Genomic DNA, 22,693 nt, shown 5'->3' with positions numbered 1-22,693 from the left:
AACTTGCAGAAAAACGGCTGCACTCTCTCATCTCCCAAAAAAAGAGCCGATTTTTTTTTGCCATCTTAAAAAGAGGATGTCTTGAGAGATTAAAACACCGCAACAGAGGCGAAATGTTTTTTTTCCAGTTTTACAACAGCAAAGGAACAAAAGAGGATGAAACAAGGTATTCTCACAGATAAAAATAGAAAACATCCAGAAAATGGAAAAGACTAATAACTATTACACTCAGTTGCTTACTAAGGAATGAATAAACCTGATTAAATTATCAAAAATAATTTATGATATTTTAATTAAATATATGTATAGTAATGCATGAAAGTGTGACAGGAACTAAAATACCATGGATAAATCTCAATTGTATTAAGTTAAAATAGACAAAAACATACAATTAAAACCCTTCCACTGCTCACTCATCAGGACATGTTATTGCAAATATGTTGGAATCATACATGACAAGGACAAGAAAACTGAACCATTTAAGAGGTAAGACTTTAAGTATGTGTAAAGACATGGAACTAATTAGAAATAATTTGTCACCACCCGTATAACAACAGGTTTACAGGTGACAATTAAAATGCAGTATGAAAAAGCTGATCTTTTTTACTTGTCAGTTCTCTAAACAGGCAATAGTTTTTGATAAAGGTCCTTGCAGGTGGTAAATATTTAAGATAATGCATCTTTACACTGGGGATTGGTTAATACAAAACAGAGTACGGATAAGGGAGAATAACAGCTGGAAAGTAATGTCACAGGAATCTGTACTAGGATCACTGCTCTTCCTAATTTACATGCACACTGTAGATTGGATTCTAGCATAGTTACAGTAACTTAGTGAATTTTGCAAATCAGGTCAGATCACATTAACCAGGTGTAAACTAAGCTTCATGTTGAGACTAACATTCCCCGGTAAAATACTTGAACTATTATCCAATAGGATATGCAGAGACAGCATTCAAACAAACAAAACCAACATGTCAAAAGTAAATACACACACCCTTGGCAAGCGTCCACCACTCCACCTCTGCAAAGAGCCGGATAGCACATTGCTCTCTTGTAATACAACATGTCTACACTCTAAGAACCCTAGACCATCAGGAGCCCCATATGACTATGTTCAGAGACAGGCATCCTCATTAACTGAAACTAGGTCTGCAAGGTTTAAACAGCCACAACCAAAACATCAACAATCATTAATAAAGGAGATTCATGCCCAGAACATCTCAGAGACAGGATATTCGGGGCTCACTGCAAGAAAACGCTTTACTCTGCTGGTTAAATAGACACAGCTGCTGAAATAATCTGACACAGCAAAAATAAATCAAATCAAATTTTAACTCAATTAAATTACCGAGCTCAGCTGAAACCAGAACTTACAGAAAACCACTGCTGGATGGCTCTGAATATTTTGTTTCCTTCTGGATAACCTCAGTTTACTTCAGAGTTAGTCATTTCAAGCCAAAGCCTATCTAGGCAAGCAACAGGAGCAAGGCAGGGTACCCCCTGGGTGGGATGCCAGTCTATCACAGGGCTGGCAGACATAAATACAGGCACACATACCAGGGCCAAGTTTCCTAGAAGCCAATTAATGTACCACCCTACTCTGCAACTAATTATCAGTAATTTTTTTTTCAGTGGTGAAAAGAATATATTTATTCTTTCTTGCAACATCTTTTATCTTGAAATTTTCCATTTCTAGTTTCACGAAATGATGAGCAAGATTTGCTTTGTGGCAAAACAACTTTGACAAGGTGTACTAGGTTCAGCTGCTGCTTTGCAGCAGCTATTCCTTCAAAGTCCCATCCAGGAGACATTCTGCAAGATGTCAGGGAGTCCTTTTGCTTGTGTGTGCGATAATTAACGGTTCTGCAGTGTAGTACTCTGTAATTTATGCTTAGCAGTGTGCTTCAGGTGCATCTCTGCCCAGTGATTGAGTTGCAGGTACTGGACAAAAAAAGAAAAAACAGTTTAAAGTCACTTCAAAGGATATTTGGGCCACCAGGTGCCACCAGTATGGCCTGTATGCACTATGGCATACACCCTACCAGCATCTGGGACTCAGAAGAACTCAGAATGCAGCACAATTCTTCCACCAGAAAGCCATCAACTTACACCTGGGTAATGCAAGTAGAAAACCTTCCAGAATACTCCATAAATGCTCCACTAACAAATAAAGTCATGACATAGATTTTATCAGTTTTATCCTCATCAAACCACTGGGAGATGTGTTCTGCAGATGGGGGCATTATCCTGGAAGAAATTCCTTTCAGTGGGGAAGAAATATGACCACTCAGTGAAGATGACCACTCAGTTACACTGCATAGTGCTCAGCATTGACCTTGCCTTGCAAGAGAATGAGAGCACTCAAATGGTGGCTGGAACAAGGGCCCCACAGCATTACAGAACTACCAGAATTATTAACTGTTGGAATCAAGCAGAGCTGTAAATTCTTTAGTTTGGCACCACATCTGCTTTCCTCTGTCAAGAACATAGTGAAGGATTATTCATTTGACCAGATCTCATTTCTCCAATACTTTGTAGTCCATTGCCTGTGGTCTCTGCACCACTGGATTCACAAGTGTACTATGACATGTATAAGGATCATGGTCATGGTTTACATGCCTGCATTGTTTACATTTGAACTGTTTTCTTGTATATTATCTAGAGCTTGCTTGTAAATGGTCTAAATGAACTGTCTGCCCTTTGTGGTTTATTTTACAATCAAGAGTCTTTCTGTAAGCAAGAATTCCATTGTACCAATACATGTACCGGTTACATATGGCAATAAAGTTCAAGTTAAAGGAGTGATTTGTGCACTACAACACAACTGTGGTATCCGTCTCTGTGGAGTTCTCAGCAGAGCTTTTTTGAATAAACTATCTGCTACTGGACCAGGTTGAAATTTGAAGACAACTGATCTAGAAGTGCTTTCTGCTTTGCACATCAAATGAATGCAGGAATATCACAGTCCTGGAGTACGCCATTTTGCCCTTTCCTAATGATGTCAGCATGGAACTCAGAGGAAAAGACATCGCCTTAGACACTGCTGCTCATGAACCATCATCATATTCAGCTCTCTTGTCACTGAAGCACCTGACAAATATTCCAACAATCACTTGGCTTTCAAACTCACCGAAGTCTACCCTTGAGGCCATAATAAAAACCTATTGGCAACCAGATTTTTCCAGCATTTTTATATACAACCTTAAGCACACTGGGATGTTACTACAATAGTATAATTAGTCTAACACATAAGCAATACCTGTGTAGAAGCCCTTGCTTTTGATATACTTGGGTGTTCCTCATTTACCCAGGTGTGACTGTTTTTTTGTCCATTACCTGTACAGACCCACAGGTAATGATGTGTGCACACAGAAAACTTTTTTATTTTGCCAAGTGCTGGTGACATTCTGAGAAAACTGTCTGTATTGCCAATACCAATTAAACAATTAAGTGAAACCGATTAAACTAGTCCAAGAGTCGCTATTTAAAGGGTGAATCCTTAAATATATCATTTTGTCCACAGAGGGTTCTTGCAAGGAACACATTGCTGTTAGCAAATGAACACACACAAATTCATGGTTATCTCCAGAAATAACTGGAAATTAAACAGGTCATGTTGGCAAAAGGTGATTACTGAATTTAACATAGGGCACAAATGTTGCTGATATTTTAGAGTATTTTTAACACTAGCAGATTATATTTAGCTAATTTGTGCAAAGTCAAATGGGGATTTGTTTACAGTCTCTACATAAAAACAACAATCACTCATTACCCAAAGAGCACTGAGAAACCAATACCTTTTCTACCACCCCATCATCAACTGAAACCAAAACTTAAATTAAAAACTAAAATAAAAAATTTGCATGAAATACAATACACAATTAGCATTACATTAAGTCCTTCAAACTATAATGTATTATAAACTTTTCAAAACATGACCACTGTTCTTTCTGTTCCCAGTAAGTTAATGTCACTATACTGAAAAATAACCCTTTTTGTTCAAATTCATGACTGTTCTAGGCTGACACCCAGCAAGAGGAGCAACAGTAACCTGTTTCACAACTAAGGTCATGCTTACCTCTCCGGTTCATTGGCCGAACCCGGACTGCAACCTTCACATTGGAGTCGTTGACGTTTGTTTCGCCCATGTTTCACTAGCGGACGGTCCTGTCCACGTCGAGGTCACTTGTTTTGGAAATATATCCCTGTCAATCTCTTAGTGAAGTCAGATGCATTTAGACGTCAAAGTCTAGTAAGCCAGTGCTTTCTGACGAAACCGAGTTCTGTACGAATTCCCTTCCAGACAGGAAAAACTCGCATGTACGTAATTAACTCAGAGCTCCGTCCACTTCCAGTCAAGCAAAAATTAGCGAACCGGAATATTTAATTTTGATCCAAGTTCCTTTCCGATGCACAACAAACTGATTTTGTTGATGACGCTGGTTTATCTTTAATGTTTTCTTTGTTGTCGAGTTTTATTTTCTAAATAGCTTTATTATGAAACGCCAAGACGAAAGTTCTCACGTACTACGTGTAAGAATAATTGACTAAAATATGATATTCAAAGATTCCTATGGTAGAAGGGTGCATTTGCTTAAGCTGTGAAACAAGAAAATCCACTGATGCGTGTCACCTTTCACCTTAAAACTATTCACAACCCTTAAAGTCAATCATCTCATTTGAAAAACGCCATTTTCTAAAGGTTTATAAATATTTTATGAACTGTAGAGGTCTTCAATTACATTACTGTGAAGACAAACCAGATACTCCTTTCTGCACGGAGAAACATCAACAGCAACAGTTCTACTATAAAACGAACAAAACGTTTTAAGTTTAAATATATTTTAAAAATCACTATCTACTCCCACAGCTTTGTGACATAACTTCCAGCTTTTGTCCACTTCTCAAAAAGTGCCTTTTAAAATAAACTATGCATTTTCTTTTCCATTTGTAGCTAGTAAAAATTACGTTTCTCGTACTGAAAAACTACCGTTAGCTTCCGGATAAATAAGGCCCTGTGGTTCTTCCTGAGTTTAAAAGTCTATTTACAATTCTTTTAAATTTAAAGATTGCCTTTCAACCAAAACAGCTCCACGACAGGATGAAGAATTCCACCTGTTTCATTTCCTGAATCTATCCCTTGCAATCACAGCAGCCATGTTTAACCTACAGTAACCCCACCCACCTCTTCCGACAGATAAGGTCAAATAAGGGAAGTAATATGACAACCACGCAACGCCATGTTGGTGAGGATAAGATAATTTTTAAGAAATTTGTTTATTGTTAACTAACTAAAATACATTCTGTATAAGTTGCAAAAATTACATTACATGTTATTAGTGAACATGTAAATTGTTGGTACAGTGTGTTATATGAGATTAATGAAATGAAAAAAAATGAAAATAAAAAATACAGAATTTCCCTTCTCAGATCTCCCAAATCTTCCTTCACAAAAAGACATCAAACTAAAGGAGGAAGAGACAGAAGACACAAAACAGCTTAACTAAATAGTAATTACACTAACAGTCCCTAAGAAGCAAAAAAAGTAAAAGATCACACATAACAAGTATCATCTGTAGGCATGAGAAGATTTAAGGTCTAGGAAGTAGAAGAGAAGCTCAAATGATCAACATAGTTCAGAAATGGCCAGGTTTTAAAGAACTTTATGGTGGACCTCCTAAATATTAATTTTCTTCAGCTTTCTCAAACTGCATTATATCTCTGATGACAGATCCTTTTAAAAAATATTTAATCGAAGTAAAAGCATGTTGTTCTGTAGAACGTTAACTGCTTTCAGCACAAATTTCCCCTTGAAATAATTTATTCAATTTTTAGGTAAGTTATAATATTTCATACAGTAATTTATTTATCAGTCTTCTCAAGCAAATCAAGTAACATAAAAACTTAAAAGTCATTGACATTTAAAAAGCAGTCAAATTCAAATTTACATATTACATATTACAGTACATTTTACACAGTATATGTACAGTGTAAAATCAATGAAAGGTGTCCTTTTGTTTCGTACAAGCAATTGTGAAACTGCAGCCCTTCTTGTACATCAATTATTATTTTAATACTTATATAGAAGATGCTAATAATTGTAAATGATAGTAATAATACCAATAATATTAATAATTAATTAATAATTAATTATTGTACAATATGATATTCAGATGTGAAGACTAGAGTTTTGAAATGTTATTTTGTTATATAAATCGGTGTGATCTATTTGCGAAAAGACAAATTCCTAATACAAGAAATTGTAAATGGCCAATAAAGTGATCTTATCTATTTCCACTCACTTCATTTACTAAGTAATATGTTTATAAAAGGAATATTTAATGTAGTTTAGTTCAGCTGTCATACTATCCAACATTCATTGTTTAAAGATACTGCTAATATGTTGCATCATTTCTTGTGTGTTAACCAATATGCTTAACACATTTTAACAAATGCATGATTGTTGGTTTAGACTGTATGAAATAACAAGTTAGAAGATACACAGCTGAGATGGCTGATCAGGCAAGTCCATCAGTTTCTTGGGATCATAATTTACCATAATCAATAGTCTGAGGTAGTAGGTTTTTAAATACCAATTAAATTCCCAGTTGTTTAATCTCACTAGGGTCTTTCAAAGCTTTGGAAAACAAATCTGATCTGAGAGAGTAATTTTTATTAAGCATTTTGTGGAAAATAAATGGTATCTTCAAAACATTCATACCTGTAATACTAAGCAACAAAACAAGTATTGTTGCAAAGCATACTAATATTTTTTAGCTCTTAAATTACATGTTAATTCCAATATCAGGGGCATTTAAAAAAGTGTCATCTCTTTATCAAGCACAATATGTTTGAAATCAAGCGTGATGGTTTTATTTTTGTGAAACAAATAAAATGAGTAAAACATGTGTTTCAATATGTTTTTGTTTCCTCATTTATTGCTTTGGATGTTAGTAAAGAATTGGAATTCAGACTTTCTCATGCTTATACTTTCCCTCGGTAAGTCCTGAAGTGAGTTATTTTTTCAGTCATTGGGGCCATTCAGTTTACAGGCGAGAACAGATCCATTATCACCCCTTTTGTTATCACCTCTTTTATTCAAAGGGACCCCTATGTGCAGCTGTCCCACAGAAAAATGAGCTGGACACACACATGTGACAATCTGGGTATATGCCGAAGACCCACACATCCCTCTCTTTCCATAGAGCCCAGATGGTTCTTCACCATACATTCTCAATCTTTTGAGGAGCATAGCAGCCTACATAATTAGAAAAGCTGTTTTGTCTCTGTCTTGGGATTTTCTTTTATTTTTCATGTCTTGCTTGTGTCTTATACACTGTGTACTCTTCCTCTTCCTGGATCTACCTCTAGGTAAATTGTTTGACTTTTTGCTATGACAGGACTCTGTAGTTGTGATGATACTGCAAAATAGAATGAAAGGAAATGCTCTGAGGGCAGTGCAGTGTTGCAGAGACCCAGTAGGCTTCGGGGCACAACACAACATTAGTTTCCTTCCTCTGCACACTTCCTCCTATTCCTCTCCAAGAAGTGTTTTTGGAAGCTAGAACAGATAAATTCCATCCAAGGGAGTGTGCTCCAACCAATTTTTGAGCACTTAAAATGTTACATGAATCCATTTACAAAATGTTTTACTGCTACATTGGTCTACAACAAAGGTTTGACATGCAATCTAAAAATTAAATTTATGCCAAAGTGAGCAATTCAGCTAAAACAATCACATTCCTCATCTTCTTTTACTTTTTGAAAACATGAAATCAGAAACATGATCATTTTCACATATTGAAAATAATATACACAGAATACTCTATACTGTATGATACTTTATGGTATCATACAGTATAGATTATGTTATGGTAAGGGCTTGCTTACAGTGAATACTATGAAGGCACGAATATTAAGGAATGTATACCATTTTGTAAAAGTATAAAAAAACTTAAAAGTTAGGAAATTTGTAACATATATTTGTTTCTGAAAATATGAATTTGAAATCTGAATCGGAATTAATGCACATTTGTCTGCACTGCTGAAGTCACTGTATTGACTAGAACAGTAAACAGACCTGTAGCTCAGATGAGGAAATAAAATCTTTCTTTGTAGAGCGAGTGCAATACTTTGTAGCACAAAGAGATTCTCTTGCTTCAGAAAAGATTAATTCTGAGCTGCATGAGCTTGTCAAATTTATCAGCTTTATCAAGTACATGTATGTTTTGTCAACTTTCCACTCAGGTCAGCTCATCTCAGCTGGGTAATTCCAATAATAATATTGGGGATTCGTAAACTTTGTCTCTATATTGCAGTGGAATAATGACAGCCTTCATATCTGCACTGAGAATCACATTAAACTCAGCAAGGTCTAGAAGATGGAATAGGAGATTTTTTAAAAAGTTATTCTTTACCCAAATCATAATTCTTCAAATATGCTGGTCTTGACAGTTTATCACCCCTGACTCACAGAAACAGAAAAAAAAATGTTAAAATATATTTAAACTCTGACAATATTGTATTTGAATTTTTCTTGTGTTTTTCCATGTTCAGTTCATCCTGTCGGTTGGCAGAACTGTGTAGCAGCTGATACACCTCTACTACTGTGCAAGAAAACATAAAAATCATATCTCTCCTTACGTGCAAGTCTTTTCTGTGTGATTCTTGAGCATGAACTTACTATACAACGAAGGTGGTGGGTGTATGAAATTGGTTATGCAGCCATGTTGCTGAATCAGAAACTCTGGCCTTTGCAACATCAGTCAATGTTCTTTTAGAGCTCATTACTACAATTCATATGAATGTTTTCTTTGGCTGCCTAATTGCAAGACGTGGCGGATTTTGCTCTTAATGCAGTAACTGAGATGCATTGAAGCATTTCTGGCTTTGGGCTATAAATGGATAGAACCTTTTATAAAAAGTTCAGTATTTCTGAACTAGTGCATAAGCTATGTGTTTGCAGTAGCTCAGTCTTGCAAAAGAACCCTCCCCCTCTGCCCTACTGTAAACTGATGCAGGAATGGTTCTTTTGCCCTGGTGCAAATAATCTGTGCATGCTTTATTTTCTAATGCATGCCTTTGATTGGTCTGTTCTTACTCATAATGTCCCTTTCTGTTGATTAGGCTACAGGTATGTGTTTATATTGTGTAGGTGCCAGTTCCATGGATTCAGTAGAGTCCTGTAACTGTTCTGCCCACTGTCAAGAGCCAGCATATAGTCTTGGTGTGAGCTACAGCTAATGCTGTTTAAGATGTTTCGTATCTCAGTGTCTACATGTTTGTCCTTTAGCCCAGAAAAAGATTTGTTGGCTGCTATGAGTGCTGAGAGGTATGTACGTCTTTAGGCTATCAAGCTGAGCCATTTAGAGATTTATGAAACTGTGCAATTGTTTCAATTTGTGTCATTGTTTCCCTTTTGCAGTGTGGATTTCTGAAAATGACATACTGAAAAAGCAGTCTTATTTGGTTTAACAATACCTTCACTTTTGCTAACAATAAGATCATAAATGTGGTGTGAATGCTCCTATTAAGATACTGCGTAGCAAAGACATTCGTTTTCCAACAGTACATCCTGATGTATTGCTTTTCCTTCCCAGTAGAGGTCACTCTAAACATTCTCTTTCTCTGCGTGCTTTCTGAAGACTGATGTCTAGGAGCGTTTTATCGCATCTGAGAAAAGCCTCTAAAAATAAGAAAACGTATTTTAACATTTCCTATCAAATATAGCAGGGCTACTAATTTTGACAAATCTATTACCATATTTTAACCAATACATTTACATAATTTTCAAGTTATTGTTCTTTTGCAAAATATACATAAAATATTCTTGCAGTATATGTTTCTATTTTTATTGAATAGGCGTTTTATTGAATTTACATCGTTCAGGATAATATTCTTTCAGCAAATTTACATTTTTTTGGCTGATTTCCTCCTGCCCAAAGGTATACTGGATAGCCTGATAAGTGTCTCTAAATTGTCCTTTGTGTGTCCTGTCATGGACTAATATCCTGTCTGTAGTATAATCCCACATGGTGTGTTATGCTTCTGGGATAGGCTCCAGGTTGCTGTGATTGTTACCAGGAATAAGAGGCTTCTTCAAGTTAATGCATGCTTTTTTTTAATTTGAAAACCTTTGTATCCATTTTGTTTGTTGACAGTTTTATAAACGCAGCGAAGTGTTGTATATCTTAAATTGAAACCCCATGCCTCCAAATCGATTCTAACCGCATAGGATTTTTTTTTAAAATATGCTTCCCATGTACATTAACATATTAAAAACAACAGGAGAGTTTATCACAGCTCTGATGTCACACAACGGGACAAGTACAGTATGTGACAGTCTACAATTATTGAAATTAATTTTAGTAATGTCACTGTACTAGTATCTTTTGGTGGAGATTCCAGATTAACATGTAGATGGTGTTGTGGACTAGTCTGTTATGAATTATTCCACAGCATTAGTTTTGGATAAAAGTAAGGCTCAGGTGTATTAAAAGATTGTGCCTGTTATAGTAGTCAAAAAGCCTGTTGAAAAGGTACTGTACTAAAGAAGTGCAATGACAATTGGAGGGTTTAAAAAAACACTTTATGGAGGCAATTGTCATTACAATAAGGCCCTTGATAAATATTCAATTCTGAATAGTTAAGTAAAGAAAACACAAACTATAAATATTTTAACATTACCACACAAAACTACTAAAAACGATTTACGACGTGCTGCTGACAGTTTTTTAAATCTAGGAACGGTTTTCAAAATAACATGTTTCCGTTATGTAGGGGGAGTTTTAAAATAGAGCAAGTATTTCCGTTTACTACTTTTTCGACAGTTAGGTTTACGGCTGGTTGCATGTGGCTGATACAAGTAAGAGACAGGATGTTTACGCTATAGTAAGGCGACACGGCATATGCATGTATATTTTTATTTGAGAACAGATTTTTGTTGTTTTAAAAACATTTTAACAGAAACTGAACAGAATAAAGCGTAATACAAGAAAATGGGGAAGCAGAAAAAGAAAAGTAAGACTTGGCGATTCTAAATATTTATCCTAGATACAACAGAAAGTATATGTTGTGATGTTAAGATAAAGTAGTTCCTATGATGTTTTATTAAAGTGTTTGCCAGTGTAACACATTCTTGTATGTGGTCGCTGAGAATCATCAAATCTCAACCACAACATAGGGTCATATAGCTTTGTTATATAGTCATATAGTTTATGTAGTCTTTGTTAGAACTTATTATACTGAACTTATCTTATAATAAGATCAACATCTGCTATTTGTTTTGAGATGACACATTATTTAAAAGTAACGAAAGTCAAGCCTCCATTTAATTCTTAAAATGTATTACTTATTTTATGTCGTTTATACAAATGAAAAATACACACATTGGTGAAAGGTATACGAGGGTGACAGTATCTTGTGTCAAAACCTTTCATAGTTGTTTTTACACATTTTGAGATAACAATGTGAACTGTACACAATGTTAGCATTTGTGTATTGTATTGTTGGATGCTCTTAATTGGCCCTAGTCTTTGTCCTCCATCTTAATGACTTGTTGTCAATGTAGCAGATCATTAATGATCATAAAAAAAGACTTAGCTGTTTACTGTATGTTGACATAAACTAACCTACTGTAAGTCTTTACATCTTCTACACAATGGAGGGAAGCAATTAAAAAGTTAAAAATAGTGTTAGTATTTATAGTGAACACTATAAAACAGAAGAAAACTTTGTCTAGGTTGTGATTTTGAAGTGTTTTTTATTGTAAGTTTTAGAGTTTATTTATATATACTTAAGTTTTTTTTTCTTTCCATAGAACTGTAATCTAAAAAATCCCACAACTACTGGCGAGTTTCTTTTCCTGAATTGCAAATTGAGACCTCTTGGGAAAAACTAAAGTTGCTGCTGGAAGAGGTATTAGTGGGGCCAGCAGGGGGCGCTCACCCTGCGGTCCATGTGGGTCCTAATGCCCCAGTATAGTGACGGGGACACTATATTGTAAACAGGTGCCGTCCTTCGGATGAGACGTAAAACCGAGGTCCTGACAATCTGTGGTCATTAAAAATCCCAGGGCGTTTCTCGAAAAGAGTAGGGGTGTAACCCCGGCGTCCTGGCCAAATTTCCCATTGGTCTTTACCAATCATGGCCTCCTAATAATCCCCCTCTATGAATTGGCTACATTACTCTGCTCTCCTCCCCACTGATAGCTGATGTGTGGTGAGCGTTCTGACGCACTATGGCTGCCGTCGCATTATCCAGGTGGATGCTGCACATTGGTGGTGGTGGAGGGGAGTCCCCATTACCTGTAAAGCGCTTTGAGTGGAGTGTTCAGGAAAGCGCTATATAAGTGTAAACAATTATTATTATTATAATTATTATTATTCCCTCAGTCACTTTTTTGATGTGCAATTTTTCCCTTCACTGAAATCAGCTGTTCTTGTGTGTGCTTGGCAGGTGACCTGAGCCATGCAGAGCTGATGATGATGACAATTGCAGATGTGATCAAACAGTTGGTGGAGGCTCATGAAGAGGGAAAAGATATCAACCTCAACAAGTATGTTGATCTTTCATCTTCTATCGTGATAGAAATGTACATAAATTAAACATAAAAAATTATTGGTTGAGTGTGGAATGCATTTAATACAATAACAATATTCAGAGAATGTCATAGTCTTTTTTGTTTTTAGTTGGCAGAATTTTCACCTAACAATTATTGTGCCTGAAAGTCCATAAATTACATGTATGTGGGTTTATGGACAAACATAATGATTCATAAAGGGTTGGACAGTATGTTACTTCAAAGGCCAGCCATTCTGATAATTTTGTTAAGGGATTGTGGTAAACCAAATTTTGTAAAAATGTGATTTTTAATTGCATCAAAGACTTGTATTAGAATTAATTAAATGATATTTGACCACCCCTGCTTTAGGACTTAACTTTAAAGTTTGTTATACATGCAGTACTTTTCAGTTAAATTTAAGCTGGTCTCTAACATGTAGTATGACTGTAGTGATAGTAAAAATTTTAATATCACCAATAATTCTTGGCAGCAAAAAACAACTTGGCATTTACTAGTCTGTTTTTGTTTTTACATTCTCAAAATATTATTTGGCTTAAAGTACACTAAAGTGCAAAGTTAGAAAGCACATCTTACTGGTGAACAATCTTGACATCTAAAGGTATACTTGAGCTAAGCTTATTTAAGAAATTAAAGACTTTGCAAATACTATATCTCAACTTGTTAGTTAACTAGTCAGTGGGATACTCATCTAAAATTAATTTCTGTCTTCCACCCTGCCCTGCAGACTGAAAACAAAAACATCCGCCAAGTATGGACTCTCCTCACAGCCTCGGCTTGTGGACATCATTGCAGCGGTACCACCTCAATACCGGCAGGTTCTGGTGCCAAAGCTGAAGGCCAAGCCCATCCGGACAGCCAGTGGGGTAGGTGACCTAGCTTTCACTGAAACTGAACTCTGTTGCACATGTCTTATTTCATCAGTTATTAGTCACTGTTCTCACTAATCAATCTTTCTGCCAAAGACGTCATCTTCTTCTAATCTTTGCAATACGGGATTCAGCATAACCTATTGGGCCTCTCTAAGACCAAGGCCAGAGTCCCCTGTCCAAACATGTCCGTATTCTCAGAAGTTACTTAAATATTCTGAGTGTGCTGTGTCTTTTTCATTCCGGGCAGATAGCAGTGGTTGCTGTCATGTGCAAACCTCATCGCTGCCCTCACATCAACTTCACAGGCAACATCTGTGTGTAAGTATGTCTGCAAGAATTTGCATCTATGTTTTTATTCTAAAACCATATAGGAAACAGCAGATCTAAGATGTCGGAAAGCACATTAATTCAGCAGTCACTGGTAGCACTGCAAATGCCTAGGTGTTAAACACACCGCAGGCACTATTCAGGATGAGAGAATTAATGCGCTGCACAAGCAATCACACAGTATACCTTTCCCTGGGGAATCCAGTAGATTTTTTATATTTGAAGGTCCAATTGGTAGTATGAGATGTTGCCATGATGGGAGGAGCTGTCTTGAAACATGAAGCATTTTTGTGGTAATTTTTTTTCAGGTTACTTTGTTCAGGCCTTTTCTATTCCCAGTGCTTGATTCTACAAATTTGTGAATATTAAAAAAATCACAGATTACCACAGAAAAGATAAAGAGGGCTCTGTGTGCTGGAAATTTCTTTTGCTTTATTAGCGATTTACAGTGAAAAACATCAGTCAAAGCCTAAGATATGGGGTGGATATAGGTACACGAGAATAAAAAAACAAAAACAAAACAACATAAAGAATTTGGCATCTCAAGTATAGCCTAGAATTTGCAGTTTAGAATTTGGCCTTTGCAGCTGTCTGATTTTGATTTGTCTTGACTGTCTATCCTTACCTTGTAAGGTAGATTATAACCAACCTAGAAATGCTGTCTTCACATTAGCGATCATTGTTGGTAGTGTGTTACCTTTGATCTTGTGGTATTCACTTTTTTGTTCTTTATTTAAATAATAAAACAAATTCTGATTTGTACAGCAAGGCATTAACTGGAACAATCTTAGCGAATTAACTTGCTCATGGAAACAACAGCAGCTTGACACCTGGAATTTGAGCTCATTATCTCTTCTCTGGAATGTTAGACTCATTACAGCTCTGCTCATGGGAAAGCTTTATTATCTACATTCTGTATCCTTCTATACATACTGAATAAAAAAAAAACATTCATGTATTTAAGCATGCCTACATTTCTACAAAGACAGCAGTTGAACACAATATGTTGCTTATGTTGAAACCCATCTTTATGTGAAACCTCTTAAAGTTAACAAATGTGTTTAATGATAAAATTGATAGAAGTTTTAGGTTTTTCTTCCTCGCTTTATAAATGTGTTTTTCAGGTACTGCCCGGGTGGTCCCGACTCAGACTTTGAATATTCAACACAGTCCTATACAGGATATGAGGTAAAATGCTAGTGGCTGAGAGCTAAACAAAGTTGCATAGCAAGCTTGCACACAGGTTGGGAGGTTAAAAAAAAGTTGTTTGTGAGAAACTGCGCTGGTTAATGGGAAGCTGGTGAGTACAGGTGTTCTCTGTTTCTGTTTGATCTTCTATTCAGACTTGGAACAGTGACAGGACCTAAAATATATAGGGGGGTATAAAGGCTTTGTCTTTTTTGTAATCTTTCTTATAATCCTACCATTTTGCAAAAAACAATTTGGCTTAATTTTTGATGAGGAAAATTTAGAATGACAAAAATTCTAATAACTTAAAGGAACAGAAGGCTCCTAAATGCTTTCCTCTGCTCCACAGCCTACTTCTATGAGAGCCATTCGAGCCCGTTATGACCCCTACCTTCAGACGCGCCATCGTGTAGAGCAGGTAAGCATACGTGCAGCAACAGACCAGTCTTGTTTTGTACATTGTCTTTCTTTGTCTTTCTATGTCCCTATATAAGATTGGTTTAAAAAGCTGTGAGCATAATACACTGTTGATGGAATGATCAGGCTGTTCCTCTATTCTTGTTGCAATATTCTTGATTAATTTGGTTTTGCTGTATTGTTTCCACATGGGCGGTTAGTAAATACTGTGACATTGGGTAGTGGGATGTGCCGTGGCAAGCACCGGTAAAAAGTCTACGCCCCGGGTAAGGGGACAGAAGCACCTGTGTGAGGCAAGCAGGGACCAAAAATATTACAAAAATAGTGGAAAAAATGCAACAAAAAGAAAGTGTACCGCTGTGCTGTGTTACCTTCAGGCTGGGCTTACCCTATTTAACAGGGTCCAGCCTGGGAAAAAGAACTGCTAACACAGCGATAACCAGACGGGACTTTGCCTGTTTAGCGGGGTCCAGCCTAGTGAGCTGGGCACGTAAGGTAAAAACAAAACAAAAACTTAGTGCGTAATAAAAACGTGTGTTTGCCTACCCCTGTGAAAGCGTGTGATGGGACAGGCAAAAAAGAAAACCTTACGTGGATGCTATCCCCTCCAGGACTGTGGGTGTAAACTACACCCTTCCGGGGGTGGCCCTGCTTGTCCTGTTGGGGGGTGTCCAGTGTGCCTTTATAGGTCCCGCCCAGCTGGGGCTTATCAACTGGAAGCCAAAACAGCTGGGAATACAATGGGGAGGCATTGCCCTTCGACCAGGGCTCTGCCTTCACACTGGACATGCCCCCGCGTAATGCCACAATACTGAAAATCAATCCTGTTTATTTAAAGCTACTTTATTTTTTATATTTTAGTTATTTGACAGCAAACATTTGCAGCTAGTTCACATATCTTGCATATTTTCCATTTTAATGGATTTCAATGGCTACAGCTCCTAAAATAAAACTAACATGTCAGTTTCATCTTTAGTTTAAATATTCTATATAATTTTTTAATGTTCCCCAAAATATTCCATCTATGTACTAATAGCAGTGACCTCATTTGCCTATGCTTTGACAAGACTCTTTGTATAAGCTTCACTATACAGTGATGTTTTTATGTACAGTATTTCTGAATCATTCTAAATGAAGTATTAGAAAAAAAAGTAAATTATTAACTTGGGATATTTCATTTATTTTTTTGAGAGCTGGTGTTGGATAGGTATAAAACTGTTCTAGATTTTTATGTTAATATTACGCATTTCTCTTTAGACTAAATACAAAGGTTTCAGAGATTCCAGTCCCACAGTCTGATGTCTTTTGCTGGTGACCTTGGGCTTCTGTCTTCTTGTCAGTTGAATGTATTCTCCTATGGCTGCCAGCTAACAGCATTATATACACAAGCTAAACAAGCAAGAGGGTTCAGGTCTAGTAATCAGAATAGGTATATGTTGTTCATGGCCATATTGGCAATCTTCCATGTCAAAGCAGTAGCAAATTATTTTGAGAAAGAATTCTATTAAGAAAGCTACAGTGGATCTGACCATAATGAAACACTATTGAGCCAGCAAAGCTGGAAACAATGACTTATTTAAGAAATAGTATCAACTATAGTAGTCGTTGGCTGACAGCAGTCAGTTATAACTTTAGATAACTACCCACATGACTTGAGATTTATTGTATACAATATGACACTAAGTATACATTCACTCTAAGAGATTAACAGATATTAAAGAGAGACTTACATTAGTGTTATTTTGGGGACTGTAGCCATTGGAAGCTTAATCAAAAGGATATCAGAGATGATAGGAATGATAAAAGATCAAAAGGCAGTAAGTCTGTAGTTTGTGCAGGAGATAAATACAGGTCCAAGCAGTATTTAGGGAAGTGAAGGATGCTACTTCACAGAGGAAAAGTCTAACAGCGCCTCACAATATAATAGAATGAAATGTATGGAATTTAAATTAAAAAATGATAGGAATAACAGAGTGGGGTAAGGGTGTCTTACATGCCTTTAACTGGTTTGTGTTATAAGCAGTTATGGGAGGTTTTGTGCTTGTACCTCTCTGACTGTCAGGAATCATACTACACTTGTGAGTGAAAGATGTCCTCTTGTTTCTACAGATTCCTATTAGATACAGAACCCAGTGTGTCTGGGTGAAAAGTTCCACTATAAGCTACAGTCAACCACATGAATGAGATATTGCCATCTCCCATTTTTAACATTCCTTCTGTTCTTTTGCACTCCTGTGCAGCTGAAGCAGCTGGGCCACAGTGTGGACAAAGTGGAGTTTATTGTAATGGGCGGAACGTTCATGGCCCTGTCAGAAGAGTACAGAGACTACTTCATCAGGAGCCTGCACGACGCACTCTCAGGCCACACCTCGAACAGTGTAGCTGAGGCTGTCAGGTAACTCAACGTGTGTTGCTCAAGATAACATTGTACATTTGCATCTTTTGTAATGCCCCAGCATTCACATTTACTTTTTCCTCTGCTTTGTGGCTCCTCTTACAGTTCTGGTTTGTTTAACTGCTTCTGTGTGGAGCCTAAACAGGAAGGGTAAATGTAGGCCATGACAGATCTTCTCGAAAGAGGTGGAAAGCATTATTTTCAAGTTGCTAACTAATGAGGATCTCCTTGCACGAATAGCTTGCTTTAGGTCATGCCATAATATTTCAGTGGAATTTACAGTTGTATGCAAAAGTTTAGTCACCCACCCCCGGCCAAATTGTATGTTCTAATGAATCTCTAAGTGAAAAGGACTTGACACAAGGTCTGTGTGGTACAAATTTCAACATGACATCTTTCTGCAAATTTGTATACACAATTACTGTTTATTTGCTGATTTTAACAGATTGAAGGAAAAAAACTGAATGTGGCATGTTCAAAAGCCTGGGCACTCTTCCAGTATATTCATTTTTACCTTTTTTATGTTGTGTTTTTCAAAGGTCCCAGAACGTGATTGATTCTTTAGGCTTTACTTAAGTCGGGTGCAGACAATTCACTAATACTCTGGCCCTAGAGGTTCATGATACTAAAGCTGGCTTTGTTGGATTGTTCTTAAACTCTAAGATTTGGTTGTAGGAGTAACTAGTACCTGAAAATTAGTATAACCCTGCCTCCTTAGTAAAGTTTCTAATGCAATTATTTATTATATTTTATATGATATATTTCATGGATCACACAGACCTCATGCAGGTATATACAAATAGAGTTTTAAACCATACAATTTACCAGAGCTGTATTCTCATACATTCATCATTATTTTTGTACTCTCACACAGCAGAAAGTCTTACATGTTCAGTACAAGATAATCGCCTTTGCATTTACTTTTATCTTAAGGTCAATTGCAATATGCAATTTCCTCTGATTTCCCATGTTTCTAGCTGGTGTGGTGCACTTTTAACATTTGATTATAAGTGCTTTCATTTAACATTAAACTGAGTAGCCTGTCTAGCTGTGCTCATATCTCCACTAGAGGACACTCTATGTTAAGCATAAGTAGTGACATCTTGCACTGCTTAGCAATTATAGATCAGTCCTTTGCCAGTTACAGTAGCTTGCCATTTCCCGTCAAAAACATTTCTTGTCTTCTGAAAAGCACTGATGCAAAATGTTTGATATAATTGTTAGTTATGAAAACTGTTTTTAAAGCACAGAAGAGTAAAAACAACTCAATTTTAAAAAGGAAGTAAAATAAATGCAGGAAGTAATTTTCAATTCTTAAGGTTCCTTCAATCCCTTTTCTAAAATACCTTTGAAAATGAAAACAGTAACTATGGTCCCACTTCTAAAGATCTCATTTAGTCGTCTCTTTCAAGAAACGGTTGGATTAGATCCTTGGATCAGTTAACTATTAGTCATGTGGTTCTTAGCAACAGAATGCAGGTGCAATGATCAGTCAATAGAAATTCTGGAGGCAATTCAAAGTGAAATTTATTAAATTTGTCTGAGTTGAGGTTTAATACAAAGTATACTGAATTTATGAAGCTTGTGCAAGAATTACTGGAGTAAAGAGAAGAAGGGTACTAGAGGATTGTATAAGGTACCTAAAATAGATGGGGAAATTGATGTTCTTAATTTATTCCGTGAACATACCCTTAGTTTATAAGATCTAAAGTGTCTCAAAGTAGAATTATTGACTATGGACCAGACTTAGTAACGTGCATTGTTACTCACCAACTGGAAAGCATTCTTTTATTTGCATTGATTTTGCTAAAATTTCATTTGTTATACATTCAAATTATGTTGGCAGTATTGTACGTCCTAAGATATTACTGATCCTGAAAAGAACTTAACAGCATTAAGGTGCACCTGTCGTGTTTTGCAGCTCTAAACATGAATGAGTAACACACTGTCAGAATGATTGGTAAAGGGAAGTTATGTATGAGTATCTGAATAAGGATATATAAGGACATATTGTTGGTTGATAGGTGTACATATATTGGTTTATGCTTATAAGTTGAGTTGTAGTATAAGTAAAGTTGAAGTTCTTGAAGTGCATTACTCAGATGTTTTCAGTCTAACTGAAGTTTGTGTATTCATCTGTAACCAGTGAGGAATCCAAGCGACTCATCATGGTGAAATCTTTGTCAATGATTATAATAAAATTGCCTGCTCACAGCAAAATATATGATTCTGATGGTGCGATTTTGAGCTTCCTCCTGATTAATTAGTTCCCCATTGTTATATCTGCTCTAATTTTTTCTGCTGTTGTTACCAGTGCTGTAATATTTTTCTCCAGATCTGTCCAGTCTCATCCCATTTCATGTAGTAGTAAACCTTATTTGCACACTGCTTTTGGATGTTTTTTGGATGTTTGGATGTACACTGGCGTTCCTGTATTTTAAAAAATAACTACCCTGAAATAATTATTAATTATTGCTGTGTTACCAGTACAAGGAGGTAGGCAATAATAAACAGCAAAAGCAATGACCTTGTTCTCCACTGGGCTCAAATGGTACATGTGAGGGAAACATGCTGCCTGCACTGAACACAATGAACACAACGAATGAGACACTGTTTTGAAAAGGGAGTAAAAATTCAAAGCTTGACTGAAAAAGAAAAGTGACTACTGAGTATTAAAGTTATAGGTATTGTATTTAAAGAACAGAAGTAACTTATGGGGAAGTGAACTGGTATATTTTTCAGATCACTGCAGCTTGTTCTTTTAATCTGAATATTGTCATTGTCAGCAAGCCAAGGGTCTTCACTGAGTCTGAGGGTAAATTTGTCACAAAAAGAATGCATTAGAGAAGTTAATACGTTTTTATTGCTGCTGTAGCAACTTTGACCAGGAAATTGCATGGTACTTCAGAATGACAGGCAGCGTTGTGCTTTTTTCCCCTCAAAGTGCAAACGCTGCAATCTTTGGAGCATTTCCCCATTTGTTTCTCTGATTGGATGGATAAGTAAAGAAAACTGATTGCTATTAAGGGGATCATTAAACACTTTTTTATTGGCTGTTTCTACCTATTTTGTAGAACAGCATACCATCCTGTCATTCCAGCTGATAGGTTTTCACTGTTGTTACAGAGTAATTGCTAGACTTTATTAGGCTGAACAAAGTTGGTTTGTCACCTAGGCGGTCAAAGCCGCTTTATCTCTTTAGAAACATACCCATGAAATATCTCAAGCTCTGTTTTAAATAGACACAGACTACTTCCCAGATAAAATCAAAACTTTTAACTCAGTCACTAGTGCAAAAGTGTAAATACGTCATTTGAAGTCAGCTTTCTTTTCAAATCTGTTTCTGGTTCAATGAAAAATCACGTTGATGTGCTGTGTTTGGGAATTTGCAATTTGCAGGTTTTAGTGTTTTGATATGCAGTAATATGGAGGTATTTATGTACTCAAGAAGATTTTTCCTCGTTTAAAGTATTGAAAAATGAGGTGACATAACACATTTTTTTATCTGAGTTATCCATGTGCACTAACCATCCATGTCCACTGGCTTGTGCTTCTCATTTGATTCTGAAGAACACTATTGCAGTGATTTTGTTCATATCTGAAACACATTCTCTTGTACTTATCACTATTGAAGACTAAAAAGTGTCAGTTCTTTTAGTCTATCGGTGTAGGTCATTCCTTTAAGACTGGGAATGTATCTGATTATCTGATTGTCCTTCTCTGTAATGATTCCAGGGAAAAAATATATTTTGTGTATATTGGATACAGGATTGTATGTTGTGTTTTAAATGAGGTCATAAAGTGAAATCAGGGTCCTAGTACAGATCCCTGTGGTACTGTGCTTATTATATGACTTCAGTTTGAGCATTTGCCCTTATCTGTATACCATTTCATATAAATGAACCAGATATGAATCACAATACACATATTTACCTGAATGCTTCCAGTCTGTAATCTTACAATATTTTATAAGGAGCTTTATCAAATGCCTTCTGAAAAACTAAATTTACCTTATTATATGGTCGGTTTGAATCCATTACTACTTTTGCTTGCTTGAAGAATTCTGACAAGTTAAGCACGTGCTTTATCTAACTCAATGTTGATTATTTCCTAGGATATTATTTCCAAGTATGTGCTAATATAGTTTATTTCTAGTTCATGTTTGCACAGCTGCACATGGAATTCAAACTTATTGGTCTACATTTTTAGTTCTGTCGCCTTTTTATGAATGGGCGCTCCATTGGCAATTCTTCAGTCCATGAGAACGTTCCTGTCTGCTGTAGTAGTGTTGTCAGTGGCTTATCAGTAACATTTGTTGCTTTCTTAAGTACAATTGCAATTCGCAGGATACAGTTAGGCATCACTAGTGTTTGTTAAACATGGGTGCTTCTAGTACCCAAAACACGTCTGCCTCTTCTATGTTAGTACTATTAAATATAAACCTTTCTTTGTGCCATATGAGGCATGTTTTAATTTCTATCTTGGTGAGCACTTGAGTAATTACCAGTAGTGATATATTTTTGGGCTTATTCAGCACTCAGTCATGCTTCCAGTGGGTAACTTTGATATTCTTTGTTTTAGTATACAGCAAATGGGTTAAAGACATAGGTTATATACAACTCCTTGGTTGTCATTGCAGGGCAACCTGTGTAAATAGCAGTGCCTCACAGTATATCTTTCCCTCCTTCAACAGGTTTAGTTCTGAAACAGCTGGAAATAGAAATCAGTCATGTCCACGATTCTTTATTTCTCTGTTATCAGTTTTTTTACCATCTGTTAATTTGAGATAAGTACTTAGCCTTTCTTCTAACAGTGAAAGTGCTGTCCCTATGAGTGGAGAGCATTTAACACTGTACTCGTCTTTTTGCTGTCATCAGCTTAATTTGCAGACAGTTTAATAGAAGGGCAGGT

At 36.4% G+C, this 22,693-nt stretch overlaps 2 protein-coding genes across 7 annotated transcripts in view; one reads left to right on the top strand and one right to left on the bottom strand.

The window, feature by feature from the left end:
- LOC102685707 (kinesin-like protein KIF13B) overlaps positions 1-5,173 on the bottom strand; it is a 77,264-nt gene extending 72,091 nt beyond the window's left edge. For all 3 annotated transcript variants that reach the window (XM_069179957.1, XM_069179960.1, XM_069179959.1), the window contains exon 1: positions 4,082-5,173. In XM_069179957.1, the coding sequence (XP_069036058.1) occupies positions 4,082-4,151 (70 nt within the window). In that variant the 5' untranslated portion in view covers positions 4,152-5,173. The remainder of the gene's footprint in view (positions 1-4,081) is intronic.
- Positions 5,174-10,824: 5,651 nt separating this feature from the next.
- The window catches only part of elp3 (elongator acetyltransferase complex subunit 3), a 41,167-nt gene continuing 29,298 nt past the window's right edge, over positions 10,825-22,693 (top strand). Inside the window, exons 1-7 of one of the 4 annotated variants that reach the window (XM_006625697.3) lie at positions 10,825-11,022; positions 12,460-12,559; positions 13,311-13,449; positions 13,703-13,773; positions 14,907-14,970; positions 15,320-15,388; positions 17,628-17,782. In XM_006625697.3, the coding sequence (XP_006625760.1) occupies positions 11,001-11,022; positions 12,460-12,559; positions 13,311-13,449; positions 13,703-13,773; positions 14,907-14,970; positions 15,320-15,388; positions 17,628-17,782 (620 nt within the window). In that variant the 5' untranslated portion in view covers positions 10,825-11,000. Of the gene's footprint in view, positions 11,023-11,900; positions 11,920-12,459; positions 12,560-13,310; positions 13,450-13,702; positions 13,774-14,906; positions 14,971-15,319; positions 15,389-17,627; positions 17,783-22,693 lie in introns of those variants that run through there. The other 3 variants (XM_015343550.2, XM_015343535.2, XM_015343540.2) reach the window with 3 other exon arrangements.

Source organism: Lepisosteus oculatus, chromosome 2 (genome assembly GCF_040954835.1).
Source record: "Lepisosteus oculatus isolate fLepOcu1 chromosome 2, fLepOcu1.hap2, whole genome shotgun sequence".
In the NCBI taxonomy this organism is placed as follows: domain Eukaryota; kingdom Metazoa; phylum Chordata; class Actinopteri; order Semionotiformes; family Lepisosteidae; genus Lepisosteus; species Lepisosteus oculatus.
The sequence above is the reverse complement of the archived record's forward strand: the minus strand, read 5'-3'. Positions and strand labels throughout refer to the sequence as shown.